The sequence below is a fragment of the Simochromis diagramma genome, unplaced genomic scaffold, assembly GCF_900408965.1.
Source record: "Simochromis diagramma unplaced genomic scaffold, fSimDia1.1 OVJJ01000216.1, whole genome shotgun sequence".
Lineage (NCBI taxonomy): Eukaryota > Metazoa > Chordata > Actinopteri > Cichliformes > Cichlidae > Simochromis > Simochromis diagramma.
Genome location: NW_024386883.1, coordinates 1,006,720 through 1,024,422, shown reverse-complemented (window position 1 = coordinate 1,024,422; position 17,703 = coordinate 1,006,720). Strand labels below are relative to the sequence as shown.

General features: G+C 38.3%; 1 protein-coding gene and 1 pseudogene across 5 annotated transcripts; one reads left to right on the top strand and one right to left on the bottom strand.

Annotated features, from left to right (window-relative positions):
• Positions 1-782: 782 nt before the first annotated feature.
• On the top strand, positions 783-6,969 carry LOC120734191 (annotated as a pseudogene).
• A 420-nt stretch (positions 6,970-7,389) lies between these two features.
• On the bottom strand, positions 7,390-14,370 carry slc25a15b (solute carrier family 25 member 15b). 5 transcript variants are annotated; one of them, XM_040032833.1, is made up of 7 exons: positions 14,333-14,370; positions 11,374-11,464; positions 10,777-11,035; positions 10,550-10,687; positions 10,233-10,408; positions 9,257-9,415; positions 7,390-9,129 (listed from the first exon to the last, which is right to left on the bottom strand). In XM_040032833.1, exons 2-7 carry the CDS (start codon positions 11,426-11,428, stop codon positions 9,008-9,010), a joined length of 909 nt encoding a protein of 302 aa, XP_039888767.1. In that variant the 5' UTR covers positions 11,429-11,464; positions 14,333-14,370; the 3' UTR covers positions 7,390-9,007. The 5 variants fall into 5 exon arrangements, with proteins under 5 accessions (XP_039888767.1, XP_039888768.1, XP_039888765.1 ...); XM_040032834.1 differs by lacking the exon at positions 14,333-14,370 and adding an exon at positions 13,057-13,433 and having other exon boundaries at positions 11,374-11,460; XM_040032831.1 differs by lacking the exon at positions 14,333-14,370 and adding an exon at positions 12,978-13,432.
• Between the last annotated feature and the right edge of the window lie 3,333 nt (positions 14,371-17,703).

The window sequence follows — 17,703 nt, the reverse complement described above, 5'->3', positions numbered from 1 at the left end:
CTGATTTGTATGGAAGCCCGTTTCCGCCACTAAATAAAAACAAAAAAGCTAGTATCCATAACTCGAAATTTCGAGTTATTAACTCGAAATTTCGAGAAATATAACTCGAAATTTCGAGTTACTTTTCTCAAAATTTCGAGTTACTTTTCTCAAAATTTCGAGTTAGCTCTGCCAATCAAAAATATACGTGAATGAGGTCGCTTTCTTGTTACCCGGAAGCATATGGCGCAGAGGACCGCGCACTCAAAAACGGATCCCAACAAATTGGCGCTTTCGCGAGTGCGTTTGCTGATAGTAACACCATGTGATTCAGCTAATAACACAGGGATTTCATCATTTGTGAAGCCAGGCTGAAAACACTCAGCAATCTGTGCATTCACGACTGGATGTAATACCGGTAACTTAGCTGTAGCATTTGTAGCTGAGGGCTTCAGCTTCCGGGTAACAAGAAAATGACGTCATTCACATAGATTACTGATTGGCAGCGCTAACTCGAAATTTCGAGTTACTTTTCTCAAAATTTTGAGTTAATAAATCGAAATTTCGAGTTAATATGTCGAAATTTCGAGAAAATAACTCGGAATTTTGAGTTATGGATCCTTTTTTTTTTTTTTTAGTGGCGGAAACGGGCTTCCATAGATTGGGACCTGATGAATGTAAAAACAAAGAATTACCAGATTTTTATTTATTTTTTTTACCTATTTTTTGTTCCTAAGAAAAATGAGGATATTCGTTTAAAATTTTGATAGAACAGTAGCAGTATAATGTCCTCGTAAGTGGATATCAGGTCCTTGTAGAGCAAAATCGAGTATTTTGATCTAAATAACCCAAAATGTGATGTCCATATATGTGGACGCCAGGTCCTAGGAGGTTAAGCAATGACCTACAAGTGGCGCATGTGAAGTGGATTGTTATGATTTTCAAACACCACCAGAGGGCGCTTTCATAAGAATTCTGCTCTCGAGGAGAGTAAGTAGACTAACATTTGAATTGCATTCATTTCAATTCAGTTTTATTTATATAGCCCGAAATCATAACAACAGTCCCCTAATGGTTGTCATGACCACTGATCAACAACCATGACAAACTGCACATTAATGATCAAGGAACTGATCTCACAGGCCATTGTTCTTTTAGTTAGCTATAGCTAACTAAAGCTCTTCTGCTTCTAAAAAGAATAATCAGTCAAAATACAATCTAGGACACACAAACATTACTGTTCCTCAGGTGAGGGAGGTAACTCCTGGGCTTATAATTACAACTTCTACAAGGGTTAAGTAGCCTGATTCACTCTATGTGTTGTTTGGAGGATTCTTTTTGGGCAGGAGGCGCTCTTCTTATTCTTTTTCATTTTAAATTTCAGCTCGCCAGAATGTTTGATGAGTGTTTAACCAAGCACAAAGTGACCGTGCCAGTGACATATTGATCTTTCTTCCACTTTGTGTGTTGCTATAGCAGCAGCAAAGCAAAGTCCAGCTGTGCTTTGATCATACAATACAGCATATCCCCAGGATGTCTTACACTGGTTTTAAATTTCTCTCTGACACTAATAATCTTGGCTGTTTTACATTCCAACAACATACAAGAAACACAGTTGTATTTAATCCTAAAACAGTCTTGGAGGTGTGATCACTCAGCTCGTTAGTTGTGGCATCATTAGTACCACCATATGTCACTAAGGTGACCAACAGAAATTAACAGAAATTTGGGGTTATCTTGTCATGCCGACTCCAACTGTCGAACAGAGCAAGCATGAGTCAGACACATTTCCGCAGCCTGTCCAAGACCCTTTTTTCCTTTGCTATTGCCCTGTCACCACACCCCCCACACCCTAACCTCCCTCTCACTTATGAATTTATCTTCCCAGTATGAATCCCCAGTCACATTGGAGTGGAGCCTCTTTCTATAAAGGGCGATTAGCAGCTCAAACTTTGCTACCAAGTTAGTAACTTTCTCCATCTGCAGACATGTGCACTGGAAAATGTTCCCGCTGCATTGCTTATTACTCTGTACCCACTAGTAGTCATATCTATCATCTGTAACATCGTGCTGTTCTTCCCTGATGGGGACGTCACCTATGACAAAGACGGACATATTACCGAGGAGGTGAAATACATAGGGGACTCATTGGAGGGGGCGTACTGGTGAGTGGTCCTCTGTTTTTCAGTGTTTTACTAAAGGATAGAGCTGATTTCTTTTATGAAAATTTGGAGTGTCAGAAAAAAATATACACTTACATATACAGTCTAAAACTGTGCGCATATCTAAATTGAATCCATGCGTTTTCTGAGAATTAGTTTAGTGTTTAAAGATTTGTTTCAGTGTGTTTGACACTCGCATGAGAATCATCTAAACTGGGCGTGAGCAGGGTGCAAAAGTCAGAATTCATTGGTGCGAACTGTTTCTTAAAACATGAATGAAGGCTCATGTTTACATGTTTACAGAGTCTTTTATTCCACTAACGACAGACTGAATATTATGTCCTATCACCTCCTTTGTCCTTCTACAGGTGTTGCTACCAGCACTGTACATTCATTTAACTGGTAAAGAGGGTTGCTATGGAAATCGCTGTGGGGTGAGTCAGACATGAGCACAGTAAGATGCTTCAGGTTAGACAGGCTTGATTAAGTTTAATGATTAACACATTAAATGTAAAGCATCAATATGCATATACACACACATCTCCACTGAAAGGAGATTTGAATCCTGTAAATGTCAGGAAAAGTGTTTGGACTCCCACTCTTACTGCAACTTATGTGGATCATTCCTGGGATTTGGTACTGTTTGAGTCATTGTGACTAAAATAATGTATTTTGAATAAAAATGGGTCAATGCTACGGCTGCAGCAACTCATTTGTAATGAGTAATTTGAATAACTCTATCATAAAAACATGTTTCTAGCATCCAAAACAGGAGCGCTTTTTTTTGTAATCGCCATAAAACCTTTACTGGGTCAATACAACTTTGTGGCACTGATGGAGGGCTGTTAGGTTGGATATTTAATTATTATTAACATTAATTATTAACATCTACACCATCATAACATCTTATTTTAAGCAGCACAAAATTTTGCATCAAACCACAGGGCAAACTTCACAATGCTGACATGCTCACTTTTGTTCAGAACAACCACCACACGCTCCTTTAAAGGCTTACAGACACAAACTCACTCATTCACTTAAACACTCAGATTAAAAAAAAGGAAAGGCACAAAAATAAATACACATGAACACACACACACACAAAATCTACTTCATCAGGCGATACAACACTGTCAGACCTTTTTTTGCCAACTATTAATGTAAGAAAGCCTTTCAAGAAGACACATTATAGGTCATTTTACGTTTAAATTGTAAGTATACCTTGTTTTATTTTACTTTAGTATACTTGAGATCATTTATTTATTTTTGCATTAAGAAATGTTTTTCTTTACTAATTTCTTTAAAAAATTACATGTGAATACTATGGGAGGGTTTTTTGAAATTGTATTTTTTAAAATTATTAAAAATGTTGCAATTTCTAAAATGGAAAATGAGCAGTTCATTTTAAGATGCCTCTGTTTTCTCTTTTGAATATTTATTATTGCTCATTAATAAGACAAAAGTATTTCTTATCCAATTACATTTAATAATAAATTGATGGAATTATAGATAAAATATTCAATTGCTAAAATAATTGATAGCTGCAGCCCTTCTCAATACATATGTCTTAAAGCTTCTCTTACATTATTCACCCCCTCTACCGCATAACACAATTATATGAATCCAAAATGACCTATTTTTTTTTACAATGATCACTGATGATTTTATTACAAGTATCCTAAAAAAGCCATGACCCGAATCATCTCTGTTCAAGTTCTGTTACCCATGTAAGTTAGAAAAGTCTTAAATAAGTTGACATTTTTTCATTTCTGTTGCTTTGCCTTACTTATAATAATCTACACCCAATGTTGTTTTTTTTCTTATTATAAATTATATTTTCTTATTTTATATTTGTAATGCTGAAAATCTTAACAAGTTGTGTCTCTGAATTCCCTGCAGCCTCCCTTATGCATATGCAGATAATTACTTAACATAATATGTTTATTTCATTTAAAGATTATTATATGTACACTTTTGGTACCAAACCCAGTAGTAATTGTCCATATACAACCTGTTTAAATGGAAAATAGCTGAAGTGAAAAGATACAATTTCACTTCATGAAAGTAAAAATGTTCTTTATTTTTGTCATTGCTAAGACTGTGAAAACAAATTAAAACTGCAAGTTCTCACTGGTTTGGTACAGGATATGTTACCTGTGTTTTTTTGTTTGTTTTTCAAAATTAACTAAATGAAATAAAACAATATTGCAAATATCTCAATGGATTGTTAAATGGAGTAAATAGACAAAAAGGAAAAATCAGAACACTGGACCAAATTTATTTTTATTATAAAAGATATTGATTGAAACTACATCATATTTCAAAATACATAATGCCTTTTCTTTGATAATACTTTGTGTTAATAAACACACTCTTTAAATATATTTGCAGAGTAAAGTCATAAGCTCTCAGAAAATGTAAATATGAAAGTGATTGTACATTTAAAACACTTATAGAGATGTGATATTTGACGCACATCGCGTGTGGAGAATTTAGACAAAATTGTTATATCATAATAATAATAATGGATTGGATTTATATAGCGCTTTTCAAGGCACCCAAAGCGCTTTACAATACCACTATTCATTCACTCTCACATTCACACACTGGTGGAGGCAGCTACAGTTGTAGCCACAGCTGCCCTGGGGCAGACTGACAGAAGCGAGGCTGCCATATCGCGCCATCAGCCACTCTGGCCAACACCAGTAGGCGGTGGGTGAAGTGTCTTGCCCAAGGACACAACGACCAGGACAGAGAGCCCAGGGATCGAACCGGCGACCTTCCAGTTACAGAACCCCCTGAGCCACGGTCGCCCCCGATCAGCCTCAGGACCAGTGTATTTTCTAATATTTTTACAAGTCCAGTTTCAGCTGAGCTACTTTTTAGATGATCTTACTGTCTTGACACTGAATGGACTGATCCATATAATTCAATTCAGTTTTATTTATATAGAGCCAAATCACAACAACAGTCGCCTCAAGGCATTTTATATTGTAAGGCAGACCCTACAACAACACACACAGAGAAAAACCCAACAGGGAAAAACTCCCTTTTAACAGGAAGAAACCTCCGGCAGAGCCAGGCTCAGGGAGGAGTGGCCATCTTCTGCGACTAGTTGAGAGATTTTAATATTATAATAGACTAACAGATTTTATTAATAGATTTGAATAAAATCAAAACTTAAAGTAGTCCTGTTAATGAACCGTTGTTTCTAAAGTTAAGCTACGATTACACTGTGAAATGTGAGTCTGCTACAGAAAATAAAATGTATATATACTATATATATATATATATATATATATATATATATATATATAATGTTCTTCCTCTACACCCCCCCCCCCCAATTTTTTGCACATGTCGAGGAGCGTGTCAGGCTACATTTCACTGTGTGTTATACTTGTATAACTATGCATGTGACAAATAAAGAACCTTGAACTTCAACTTGAACTTAAAAAGGTGACCTAACACAGCACCAACCAGTAGCACCTGAGTTAGCTTGCTCTCTGGGTAATATTTACATTTAAGGGAAACAGTATTGTATTTTCTGTATATACATTTTGTTTTCTTTGCACATTAAAAACAAGTGAAAAGTCCAAGCCTTTGTCATCTGCCTTGTTACAAGCTCTTTTTTTTTTTTTTTAGATAATTTTGACTATATTGTTTTTAATCTGGATAGATTACAAGTGTAGCATTCATTTCATTAAAATTTTTAGCAATAAATATTAATTGAAAACCTTTTTGATCACTAGTTTTGTTCTGTTCACGAACATGGACATGTATTCAACTTGTTATGTATTTATACGATTACTATCACTGTGACCTTTATATCAATATAATGACCTTGAAGGAGAGGTCAGAGGTCAAACATGAAATATTTTAAATCTTTATACTGTATTTTCTATATGCTGACAATACACAGCACAATTGTAAGAATTGTGGTTTCTAAATTATAAAGCCTTCCCCCAATTTTCCGCCAATAAAACATTAAGTCGACCTTTAAGACCTTAAAGCCAAATTTTAATGGATTGCTAACATGACCTGACGCTAGGTTTTATCAAAATTCATTTCAAACCTTTTAAGGTATCATGTTTACATACAGAGTGAAATAAACACTAGCAAAACAAACTCTGTGGAGGGAGTAACAGACCTGTTTTAGTATGTTTAGTTTGGCTTGTAGTTAATCTTGATGAATCTACAGTTTATGGGAAAAGCAAACACTGAAAGAAAAATGTCACCAGATGCTTAGTGAGCACCTACAACTACCCGTTTTATTTATCAACAGGATGGAAAAAAAAATGTGTCCTTAAACTGTATCATGATTGCATTTGACCTTTATCATTTACTCTCTCTGCAGATGTTCTTACCAATTGCATTTGCTGCAGTGGGTGTTGCAGGAGGCCTGTACAGTATAATTGTTGCAGTACTTGGTTTGCAGAATGGGCCTCTCTGCAAAACTGGACTGGTCTGGACAACGCCTTTTAAAGAACTCACAGGGTAAAGCACAGGAGTGACTTCCTCGTGACACATTTCATACGTTTCTCAACTCTTAGTCATTTATAATTCTCCTCTCTTGCACAGTGACAGCCACTACCTGATGGACAAGACATTATGGAGCTTATGCACAGAGCCTAAGAACATTGTGGAGTTCAACCTTGGACTGTTCGGCACTCTGCTGGCCACAAGCTGCCTGCAGGTTGCATACAGATGATCAACGGGCTCTTCGGCTGTCTGTGTGGAACCTGCAATAAGGAAGCTCAGATCGCCTAAAAAAAATTTATAAATTAAAAAAATAAAAAAGGTAAAAATGATTTACTTCTCAGATTTATGTAGAGACAATTCAGACTTCACCTCTCCTCTCTGGATTATTGTGTGGTTATTTTTTTATGTATTCATTAATTCACATAATCTGAGAGTTTCTGACAGTTGATGGGCGCCCCCTGCTGGATGAATGACGATAAACTTCATGTCTGCATCTGCATAAAACATTCTCTTTGAAGTTGCACCGTTTAATAAAATAACTTTTTATGTATTTAATGCTTCATATATTAACAGAAAACTTAAAATTATTGTTGTGCGTTTTAATATTTAACAGTAGAAATGATTTACACCAATTAGATGGCCAGTTTTAGATAATCTGGTTTAAAACGCTGCAGCTACAGTTATCATACTGCATTTTGTTGTATGTGACGTTTGAATAATTGTGCTTTACAGTCAAAGTAATACAGTAATTACAGTCAAAGGAAAATAAAATAAATCTTACTTTTAATGTAAGCTGCATTAGTACAATAAATATCAGGTTTGATGTACAAACAGTTCTCAATCTTTTGTTAGCATTTCCAGGATAAAATATCTACACTTCTGAATAAAACTGAAGAGAACAGGATTGAGAATTCTGAACTGCAAACTCAGCATTGAAAGGGGAAAAAAACATGGGAAATGGCACATAAGCAGGCAAAGGTTACACAAGAAAAAAAAAAAAAGATTAATGCTGGGTCTCAACATACTGAAGAATCACAGCACGGAGTGGAGTACAGTATGGCAACCATGACAAAGAAAAATCAGCCTATGATTTAAAACATATCAATGTTCCTTTTGAAAGCAGCAGAATTTATGAGCAGAACTACCCATACAGACAAACCCAGGTGAGATCCCAAATTAAGGTGTCCACATAGCTGCCAATGATTCTATAATGAGTTAATAAAATTTAAAAATAGTTAATAAAATTTAATGAAATATGCCACTTTACTATCTTTAACATAGTCATATTAAGTTTTGCCCTAAATATAAACTCAAAACCTAAAGGAGCTGTTTATTCTTGTCTCTGCACAACTTGAAGAGACAGGAATGTATTTGTGCCTTCAAGTAGTGCAGGTGGAGTGGATAAGAGCCCCCAGCGTTGCTTGTATGACCACAGGGGGCTTTCACAACAACTCTCCTCTTTAGCTGGGTAACCGATCCCATGTGAAAGAATCGTTACATGTGACGATGACCTTGTTGAGGTAGAGGTAAAATAATAAACGGAAGAGAAAACTGGCAGTTCCTTGTAAAGAGGTTGTTTGCTCAATACTGTGCTATACTTAGACATTTTATTAGGTACACCTTGCTAGTTCCTGCTAGTAAAATCCCAGCAGACCAGCAGTTTCTGAAATACTCCAACAACCACGCCGTGTTCACACTTACCAAAATCATGCGTCTTCTGATGCGCAGTTTGAACAATGAATGTGATTCGCTGGGCACGATCTGATATCGTCGTGTTTGTGTTGTTCCCAGATCATCGTACTAAATGTTGTTCCAGGATCAACATTGCAAGTGACCAATCAGAATGTTGTGACGTCATACTTTTGCGACTTCGGGAAAAAAAACGCCGTAAAACAAAAAACTACTTAAACTGCGAGAAACTGCCTCTGTCCTCCGATCAACGGACCCTGACCCTTTAATAAACAGTAAGCAGAATTGATATTGTCCTTGCAACACTGGAATTTCATAAATGCACGAATGGCTTGGCGCGCAAAACAATAACGGCACAACAATGTGATTGGTCACTTGCAATGTTGAACCTGGAACAACATTTTCATGATGATCTGGGAACAACACCAACACGACGACATCAGATCATCCGATTGGCTGGTTAACGAGCAGCAGAACAGGTGTACCTAACAAAGTGGCCGAAGTATTAAAAAACTAAAACTAGAAATTCTTCTATGTAAGAACCAGAGTAATACTGTGATGCAAACGCTGCGTCAAAAGCGAGTTGCTTCAGTCTCAAAGGAGATGGAGTGTGGCAGTTTTCAGAGCCCACGTATAAGGTCATATGGCTACAATATTTCGCCGTTTCTTCATTTGTGTTAAGGATGTGGACCGTTTTAGCTGTCAAACTGCCTCATCATGAGCTTCCGGCTGGCCTCGTAACCCAGAAACAGAGCTCCATTAGCAGGGAAGGTGCGGATCATGGTGGGGGTAAGACCAGAGTAGAGCGCCCTCACACCTAAACACAAGAAACAGCTGAGCTTACAGTGTGAAAACTGAAACTGCTGAAAGCTTTAGTCTTTTACACCAAGACTGCTTTTCTAAACATGTTATGGAAAATACTATAAAACCCTTCATGTGCTTACCTTCAGTGCGAGTGATGGTCATGAAGGTCTTGAAAAAGCCCGCCTGTTTTCCCGTCATAGACATGACTTGAATACGAGATTTGACGCAATCCATAGGGTAGACCACCAACCACAGACACGCCCCTCCAAAACCGCCGCTGAACACAATGGGAGCCACACCTCCAAAATACACAGCATGTTAAATATTAAAGTTCCTGACAGTACAATAAAAAAAACAGAATGCTTGCTTCGAAGGGCTGCCAGGAGAAAATGTGCTCAATCTAAAAAGATCATAAGTTATCAAAAATGCATCTGAATGAACTACGTCTGGACCAATAGGAGGAGACCAAAGTCGACCAACGTCATAACAACCGTCAAGCACGGTGGAGGAGGGGTGATGATTTGGGCTTAATATACCGCCACATGACCTAGGTAGGTTGCAGTCATTAAGTCAACCATTAACTCCTCTGTATATGAAAATATTATAGATTCAAATGTGAAGCAAAACTGGACTGTTTTTCCAAGCATGCCAGCAAATGTACAACAGAAAGCTGAAAAAGAAAAGGTTATTCCAGCAGCCACAGTCAAATGCATGCAACCTACTCTGTTTGACTTGCAACACCTTTAACATGCATGCACCAAGCAGGTATGCAGTTTACATGGTGTACTAATGGAAATGTACTGACAGAAATATCCTAACAGAGACATATTTGTAGTTTGATGACATTGAAAGGAGGGTAGTAGTTAGCTTCATCACTTCCGTCAATATATCGAAGGTGACATAGGCAGAAATCTCGTTCACAGATGTGGACTGTATTAAAATTTTCTTCACTTCACAAGTCAAATGTAAGCACATTATATTATAAGAAGTAACATTTAATAACATATGTAAGTTAATAAAGTATATCATTTGTGTCTACTCTTTTTTCACTTTATTTAACATCCACATTTGACCAGAACACCTTTTAATAACATAGGGAAACATTTACAGCAGTACCTATGTCATCCTTGCCACATTTCATGTAGTCTGCAAAAGTTGTGCGGCAGAGTTCGTAGGCACCGAAGAAGCAGAAGTAACCGGGGACCTCTCTGGCTATAGTGGTGGTCAGACCCTGGAAGAAGCCCAGTGGTCCCTCATTCCTTATGATGAATCTCACCACAGACCACACAGTGCTTCAGACAGAGCAGAGGGAACGGTTGCTCAGTACACGAGACACTAAAATAGCGTTTTAGTAGATGAATATTTAAAAACAACTGCTCATTAACAAACTGCGCTTGAGAAACACCCGCCCTACTGTTAGGCTATTTACTTACTTCTGGCTACTGGCAATCTTGCCTGATGATGCCATTTCATGCATGGCTTGTAGTCGGCACTTGACAAGCTCAGTGGGGCAGAGCACTAGCGATGAGAAGATGGACGCTACTGAGCCAGCACAGGCTTTCTGCACGTCACTAACAAAGACAGAAAGACCAGCAGGCGGTTAGAGATCAGACACACACAAACCCAGGGCAGGCTTTGTGCTAACATAAAGAACAGCTACCTCAGCACAGCCTCGCTGTGCAGGCCGGCTGTGAAGCGGATGACCTGCTGACAGAAGCCGTAACTCATGAAGAGCACGGCGTTCTCGGCGATATTGGCCATCAGCGCCGGACTAGTGCCCTGGTAGAGCCCACGCAGGCCCACTTGTTTGTAGGTAGACATGAAGCAGTGGATGAAACCGCGGTACAGCTTAGGAAAGGTCTGCATTTTGACCTTTACTGTGTCTAGAGGCTGCCCGCTGAAGACGCACGCAGCTCCCCCTGGGGAGGACGAAAGTACAAAAACAGTAAATAACAGATGTGAACCGGCACATACAGAGAGTTGCTACAGGAAAGGCAAACTTTTCACAAAGGCCAGCCAATATGTGCCGTGAGAGATTAGTATTATAGCGGGCTCGGGCGAGAAACAGAAACACTGAAACAAATGAGCCAGAAAAAGATAGGAGTCATCAAAACATCCTTCAGTCTGTCATAGGTGGTGAGGTTTTGTCAGCACTAAAAAGCAACAGGATTACTTCATAGACATTAAAGAGTGCATGTGCACATGTTTATGTTGGCTACTGTAGAAAGAGTTTTAAGTGACAGGCTACTGCATTTACCTGTGGCTCCTGCAGAGAGATCAATGATGGCCTGGACTACTGGATGTGGAGCCATGGTAGTTCAGAAAAGGTCTCCCCTCCTCTCAGCTACCTGGGAAAAAATAGAAACCTATAAATGGTGTGTTTTAGTAAAAAATATAATTAGTTCATTGTTCCCCAATTCCTCTCACACTGTAATTATGTGTGGATTAGATCCCCCCGGAGAGAAAGAGCAGCTGGGTTCATTACTACTACACTAAATTAGTTGCAATTTCAACCAGAACTGCTCAAAATGTGAAAATAAATAAAATGTGAAGACGCTGGTAGACCTTTCTATGAGCTTGCATGTTAAAAATAGGACACACATGATCCAATTTTGCACTTTGGGGTGTAAAATAAAACTCCCCCCCCAAAACTCCTATACAGCTATAAAGATGCATATCTGACGGTATGTTTAAAAGGTAAAATCCTTCTCAAAATCCTTCTGTGGTGTGTGGTTATAAAGCACCTGTGATTTGAAAAACTCAATGCCAAAACAGTCAAACAGTACTGTCTTCTACCAAGCCAGCTAACAATATTTATGCATTGATTTAACATATTTTACACCTGGGACATAAAACAATGCAAAGTGAAAGAAATGTTCAGTTTGTCTGTAGACTGTTAGACGATATCAAGCAGTAAAACAAAGCCCATAATTGCACAACTGCAAACTTCAGTTTGGCATTCCTTTTCTAAACTCCAAATGATCTTCTTCTCCACGCTGTGTGCATGTACCCTCCTTCACTACGTCCACGAGTTTCCTCTAAGGTCTTCTTTCCTTCCCGCTTGGTTACTCTATATTCAACATCCTTTGTCTGGCATGTCCTTGGAACACATCCAAATCATTTCAACCTTGTCCTACTAACTTTATTTAATTTCCTTCTATAACTTGACGACTATAAGTATTATCCACGAAGGAAATTGTTGACCACTAGAATCAATGACCAGAAAAGTCAAGGTTAGATTAGCTTGGGTGGTTTGCCACGGTTCACTGGCACCAAAAGTGTCCTTCTTGGGTTGCAGCTCTCTTACAGCACTGCCATCCCTTCTGCATTTGAGTTAGAGTTAAAACATAGTGCTTGTTCAACAAAACCATTACGCTTGAATTAAGAAAAGCGCAAAAAAGTGGATCCTGTGGAGAGGAAAAGCAGACTTTACCTGCGGTTTACCAAAAGCAAGTTCAGTCCTGTCTTTTAAGCCTTGTGTGGTCTCGATGCGTGCCAATCTAAAACCTCAGGGCGCATTTATAACTACCGTAAATGGGTGGTTCACAGCTGCCCTCTCTGCTACTAAACTATCTATTCCCACTTGTAAGGACACGGTGGTGACCCTTCCCGAGCTGATGAAACATGTCTCCAACGTTACTGTCATTGGCCTTTCTCAGCTCACACGTCACCAGCAGAGGCTGGTAAATGTTATTTTTGTGGCATAAATTAAACATCTGTTTTCCCCGCTTCTTTAAAACAAAATGACACATGTATGCTGTATGCCACGGGTAGAGCCAAAAGTCCAACAGGTATGAGAGATAACTTAGGTTGTTAACAACAATAAAATCCAACACGCTGAAATTATCAAAAGAAACTTACTGCTTTGATGTTCTTACAGCGTGGGTTCACTCTGAGAGCTGAACAGATAGACGGAATACGGTAATTTCAGAATACAAACCTTACTGGAGAGCTTCGAGGTAAACTCTGTAGGTGAGGTTAACTTGGGAGTCTATGTGTCAGACATACGTTAATTCAGGGAGCTGCTAACCAAAGCTAACATCATGCTAATTTACTCCAGCAGGCCACCGTTCAACGGTGATCTTATTGCTATCTCATTTGCAGCGCCTGTCCTCACTGTCTGCACTATGATCAATGCATTGCCCATCAACGATCCTGGGAGGTGATGAGGAGAGTACAGAGGTTGCGTCATTGGAGGAGAAAATGAAAAGTTGAGAGCGCCCTCTCTGCTCTAAATTCCAGGGACAAAAATTGCCGTCACCCAACGACTCTGCTCAGAAAATTAGCAGTCTAACTAAGCAGAATTTCCAAATGCTGTAATGTAATTGGACTTTTTATAAAATTACATTGTAGATTTACATGGTTATTATATAGTCGTAAATGTTAAATAGATGTCAAGATGCAGAAGCCTTCAGCGACACTTAGTGGTCCTCTTAGTTTTCTCGGGATCTTTGACACGGAGCCGCATGGCACAAGAAGAACCGGTAAAGCTTCCGGTTCACATGCTTTCGTGTTTTTCAAAATAAACTTAAACACCCCATCGAGTTGCTGATTATTGAAGACATTGTTTTTTGGTTTTATTTCTGTAAATGATGAAATTATTTTTGTATTATTATTTTTGTAAACGAAAATATTAAAACATCCATAATTTCGCCGTATTTTTCTTCCAGTGAACCAGAGTTTCTTGTATTTTTGGAATGGTTCTTGAGCAATACTTCACCAGGCTTTCTCAAGGTCTGTCAAAGTTTTGTTTTCAAGCAAGCAAAGGCAATAAGGGATAAACCAGTGTTGTGTAACAGCCAACTTAGGAAAGAACCGATTTTAATTTGTTTCTTTAGGTACTTTGATACTTGCAGACTGTCATTGAAACTTATCATTTGTTCTCCTTTCATTAGTTGTATGAAGTTGTGTGCATTTTATAGATAGATAGATAGATAGATAGATAGATTTTAAAAAATAATGTCATTAAGGTGAAACAATCCACCTAGACCTGACCTCTGGCCATTCTGTTTGCTGTTCACTGAAGCCTTATCAGAAAGGGTGTCTGTCAAGAAGCAAGTTTTAATGAATGGAAACAGGGGGAAAAGGCTGAGGTGTGCCAAATTACACAACTGTACTGAAAATCTGTGACAACATGTCCAATGGAGTGATTAATTAAAATTTCAATATGAAGGAGGTCATGAGAGGAGTACAACAACATCTGGGAAATGTCTTACCGGCAACAGCTTGATTCTCCAGCTTAATAATGATTCCGAACACAATGCCAATGAAGGAAAAGTATACCTGGATAGAAAAATACAATAACACACGATCAGTCACTATCGGCCAGTCAGTCATACCAAATATTGACTTGCAAGCTTGATAGAATTGTGCAAACTCTCATACTGCATTTCCACGTGTTTCAATGTGTCAATAAGTCGCTGGTAACTATTGTACCTATTGTGACGCTGCCCCATTTTCCTAGCAAAATATAAAGAAATGAATGGTGGGCTTTTATACACAAAATTTTATATCTGTGGGAAAAAATCTTTAAAATCAACACGAGTGATTATTATTCCATGGACTCTGCTACAAGTGGTGGTTTTTCCATTCTCATCAAACAACACATTTGCAGCCTTGTGTCCTTCCTTAGCCACTGGCAGTCAGATCTTGAAATCGAGTTAATACAAAGTCCTCGGACAAGATATCATTTACTTTAACACTGGCTTTAACAGCCTATGAGTAACAAGCATGCAGATGAAGTAGGTAAGTTACCTCCTCTCACTGTGCACACCAGATCCCAAATGGTCACAGCATCCTTTAAATGAAGTTACATAACTCAAGATAGCTGTGTATCAAAGTAACAACCAGAAGAGAGAATTTGTTTTATTTCACGATGAATAGGCTAACTTTTGCACTTTTGCTTGTTACTCAGCCTTCCAAACTCCAACTAGAAGTCACTGTACACTTTTCTTTTGCAAGTGAGAAATAAATCTCCCACACCATGTTAGAGATTCAGAAAACCATCTAGCAGAGAAAAACACTTTTGGCTACAAAAGAATCGTACAGAAAATCAGAACAAAGAATGTCTCAGAACACTGTGTTCTCAATCACAGCTGCTCTCGCAGATCTGGGCTCTTAACTCTATAATTGCCTTATGCCTGTTGTATCATTAGAGGAGTCCCATCCCTTCCCCAAGCATAACATTACAAAGTCTCCACTAAACACAAGCTTGCAATGAATTGTATTGTTTAAACCTCATCTATAGCTCAGGGGTTGAAGTGGGCCGGCACACCTTCAATTGATGAGCATTGAAGTCTGATAAGCAGATTAATGCTGATGAAGTATTACTGACGAATTAGCTCATTTGTCGTATGCTGCAGCCTGGCGTTGTTTTCTTTCTTTTTTTCAAACAGCTGGACAAACAGGACGAGTATGGACTAATATGTATATTTAGCTCTCAGCAACACTTTGTGACAAACATTTGTGATAAAATGCATCTGCTAGCTAAATGCCTGCAGGTGTATTTGCCAGGGAGAGAAAAGGAAACGTTGATGTACGACACTGAGAGATGGAGGATGATCTAAGAAAGAGCACGGGAGAGGAAAATGAGAGATTATTTTCAAAGCTAAGAACTGTTCAGTAAGTGCAATTTGATAAACTGGAAACTTTTTAAATCCCACATTTGATTTGTACATGATGATGCTGAATTACATTTTTGGCTATTTAAAGGTTCCTATGTATATAATTATATAATGTAATGTGTTTTCCTAGTCTTACTGACCACTCAAAGCATTTTAAACTATAAGTCACACATTTTAACCATACATTCTCACACAGCACTTGATGCTATTAACCTCACATCCATGGCCATTTTCAATTCACAAATTAGCCTAACATGTATGTTTTGGGGCTGTAAAAAGAAGTCCACACATGTACAAGGAGAACATGCAAACTCCACACAGAAGGCCTGTAAGCTGTAAGGTGGCAGCACTATGTTGACCACAAAACAGCACAAAAATACTGGCAACCATCAGTGCTATCCCCTCAGCCTACCAGCATACACAGCTATAGCATCAGTTTCAAAATCCTGCTTTGCCTTGTTCTGAAGTTATTGCAGTTATTGCACAAGTTTTTGGAAATCCTGTGTGACTTCCTTTTTGAGTTATGTGTTCAAAAGATTTTCAGAGAACTTGACCTTTGACCTTGAGGTTGAGGTCACTGAGATTCAAACTCATCCTAGATTGTTAGAAGATGTACCCTTGGTATCACATAGCTTTCACAAACTTGGTTGTCCATGCTGCGACAATACCGCACCAGCCTTTTACGGCTGTTGGGTAAAAAAACAGCTGGCCAATTCAAGTTCTTATCATCATGCGCCCTCTACTGGCTGTTTCATGCTTCTACATCAAACATTAACAACCTGTGGAGCTCTGACAGAAACTGCAACAAACGATTATTTGCTTTAAGTGTGATTTCCTGTATAAATTAAAAATATGAAATCAACATTTTCTTTATCTCTGTTGTATTTTTTCATAAAGGCAAAGGCTCCATGGAGGAACTTTGAACTGATATTTAAGATTTTTGAGATATTTAGCTGTTAATGTGCATTAGCAGTTCCATCAGTCATTTCCCCCTCTTCTTCTTCTTAGAGAAGTAAAATAACAGAAAGCACTGCAGTTTCGTTATTTACCTATATGAACTTATTTGGTGCCAAAATGCCATCTGTTTAAACTGAGTCACCCAGGATTAAATACACACACCCTCTGTCCACTGTCTTATCCTTTAAAACTCAGTCTAGACTCAGTTGACCACAACAGCCCGTCAGATTTTGATATTTAACTTCAGACACACAGTCAATAAAAGACACATTTTTCAGATTTTTTTTCCCATATATCTTTGTTTTTTATCAAAAAAACAAAAAACATTGACGTTGTCTACATCACAGACAAGAATCATCAATATTCTGTTTTAAACAATTTCGCCATGAACAGAATGAACCCCATGCCCATCCCACCCCTGGAGCAAACTCCTCTATACACAGTATACTTTACATACCTATAGTTCCTGTTCAGCCTTTGTACATTTTACATCATTATCAAAGTAGTATCAATAGATTTAAAATACATACAATACTTTTCCATTGTAATTATAATCGCTATCCTGATTGTACATACAGCATCATTTCCCACACTTAGAGTTCTGTTGAGCAATTTCTGTGCCTCCTTTTCATCAGCATGTTCTTATAAAATATCCAGAAGAGACAACACGAGTCTCCGTAATTCACCAAAACAGAATACTTGGCAGATTTTAGATGATTGGCAGATGAGAAACATTTCGTAACTACCGCTGTGTGTCATGAGAGAGGAATAGTTGCCGCTGACTGCTGCTGACGTAGGTTTGAATACACAAATATTTACCGCAATCTACAGCTTTTATTTACGTGTTCCTCAGGAACCATTCTCAGACTCTCCGAGGGGCTTTGCCACCAACTGTTGCGTCTGCTCGGACATGAGATTATGAGGTACAGTCAGAGAATCTCGGTAATCCCCAATTAGACGAGCTGTGGTGAAGGAATAACAAAGAGATTATAAAAGATCACCACAAC

Bases quoted from the DNA above. Each gene is read 5' to 3' on its own strand.
- slc25a15b (XM_040032833.1), bottom strand. From the start codon at position 11,428: ATGGCTCCACATCCAGTAGTCCAGGCCATCATTGATCTCTCTGCAGGA. The intron at 10,688-10,776 runs GTAGCTGTTCTT...TGTCTTTGTTAG, and splicing joins CACAGCGAGGCTGTGCTGAG to TGACGTGCAGAAAGCCTGTG. The intron at 9,416-10,232 runs GTACTGCTGTAA...TGTATTTTGGAG, and splicing joins ATGTGGCAAGGATGACATAG to GTGTGGCTCCCATTGTGTTC.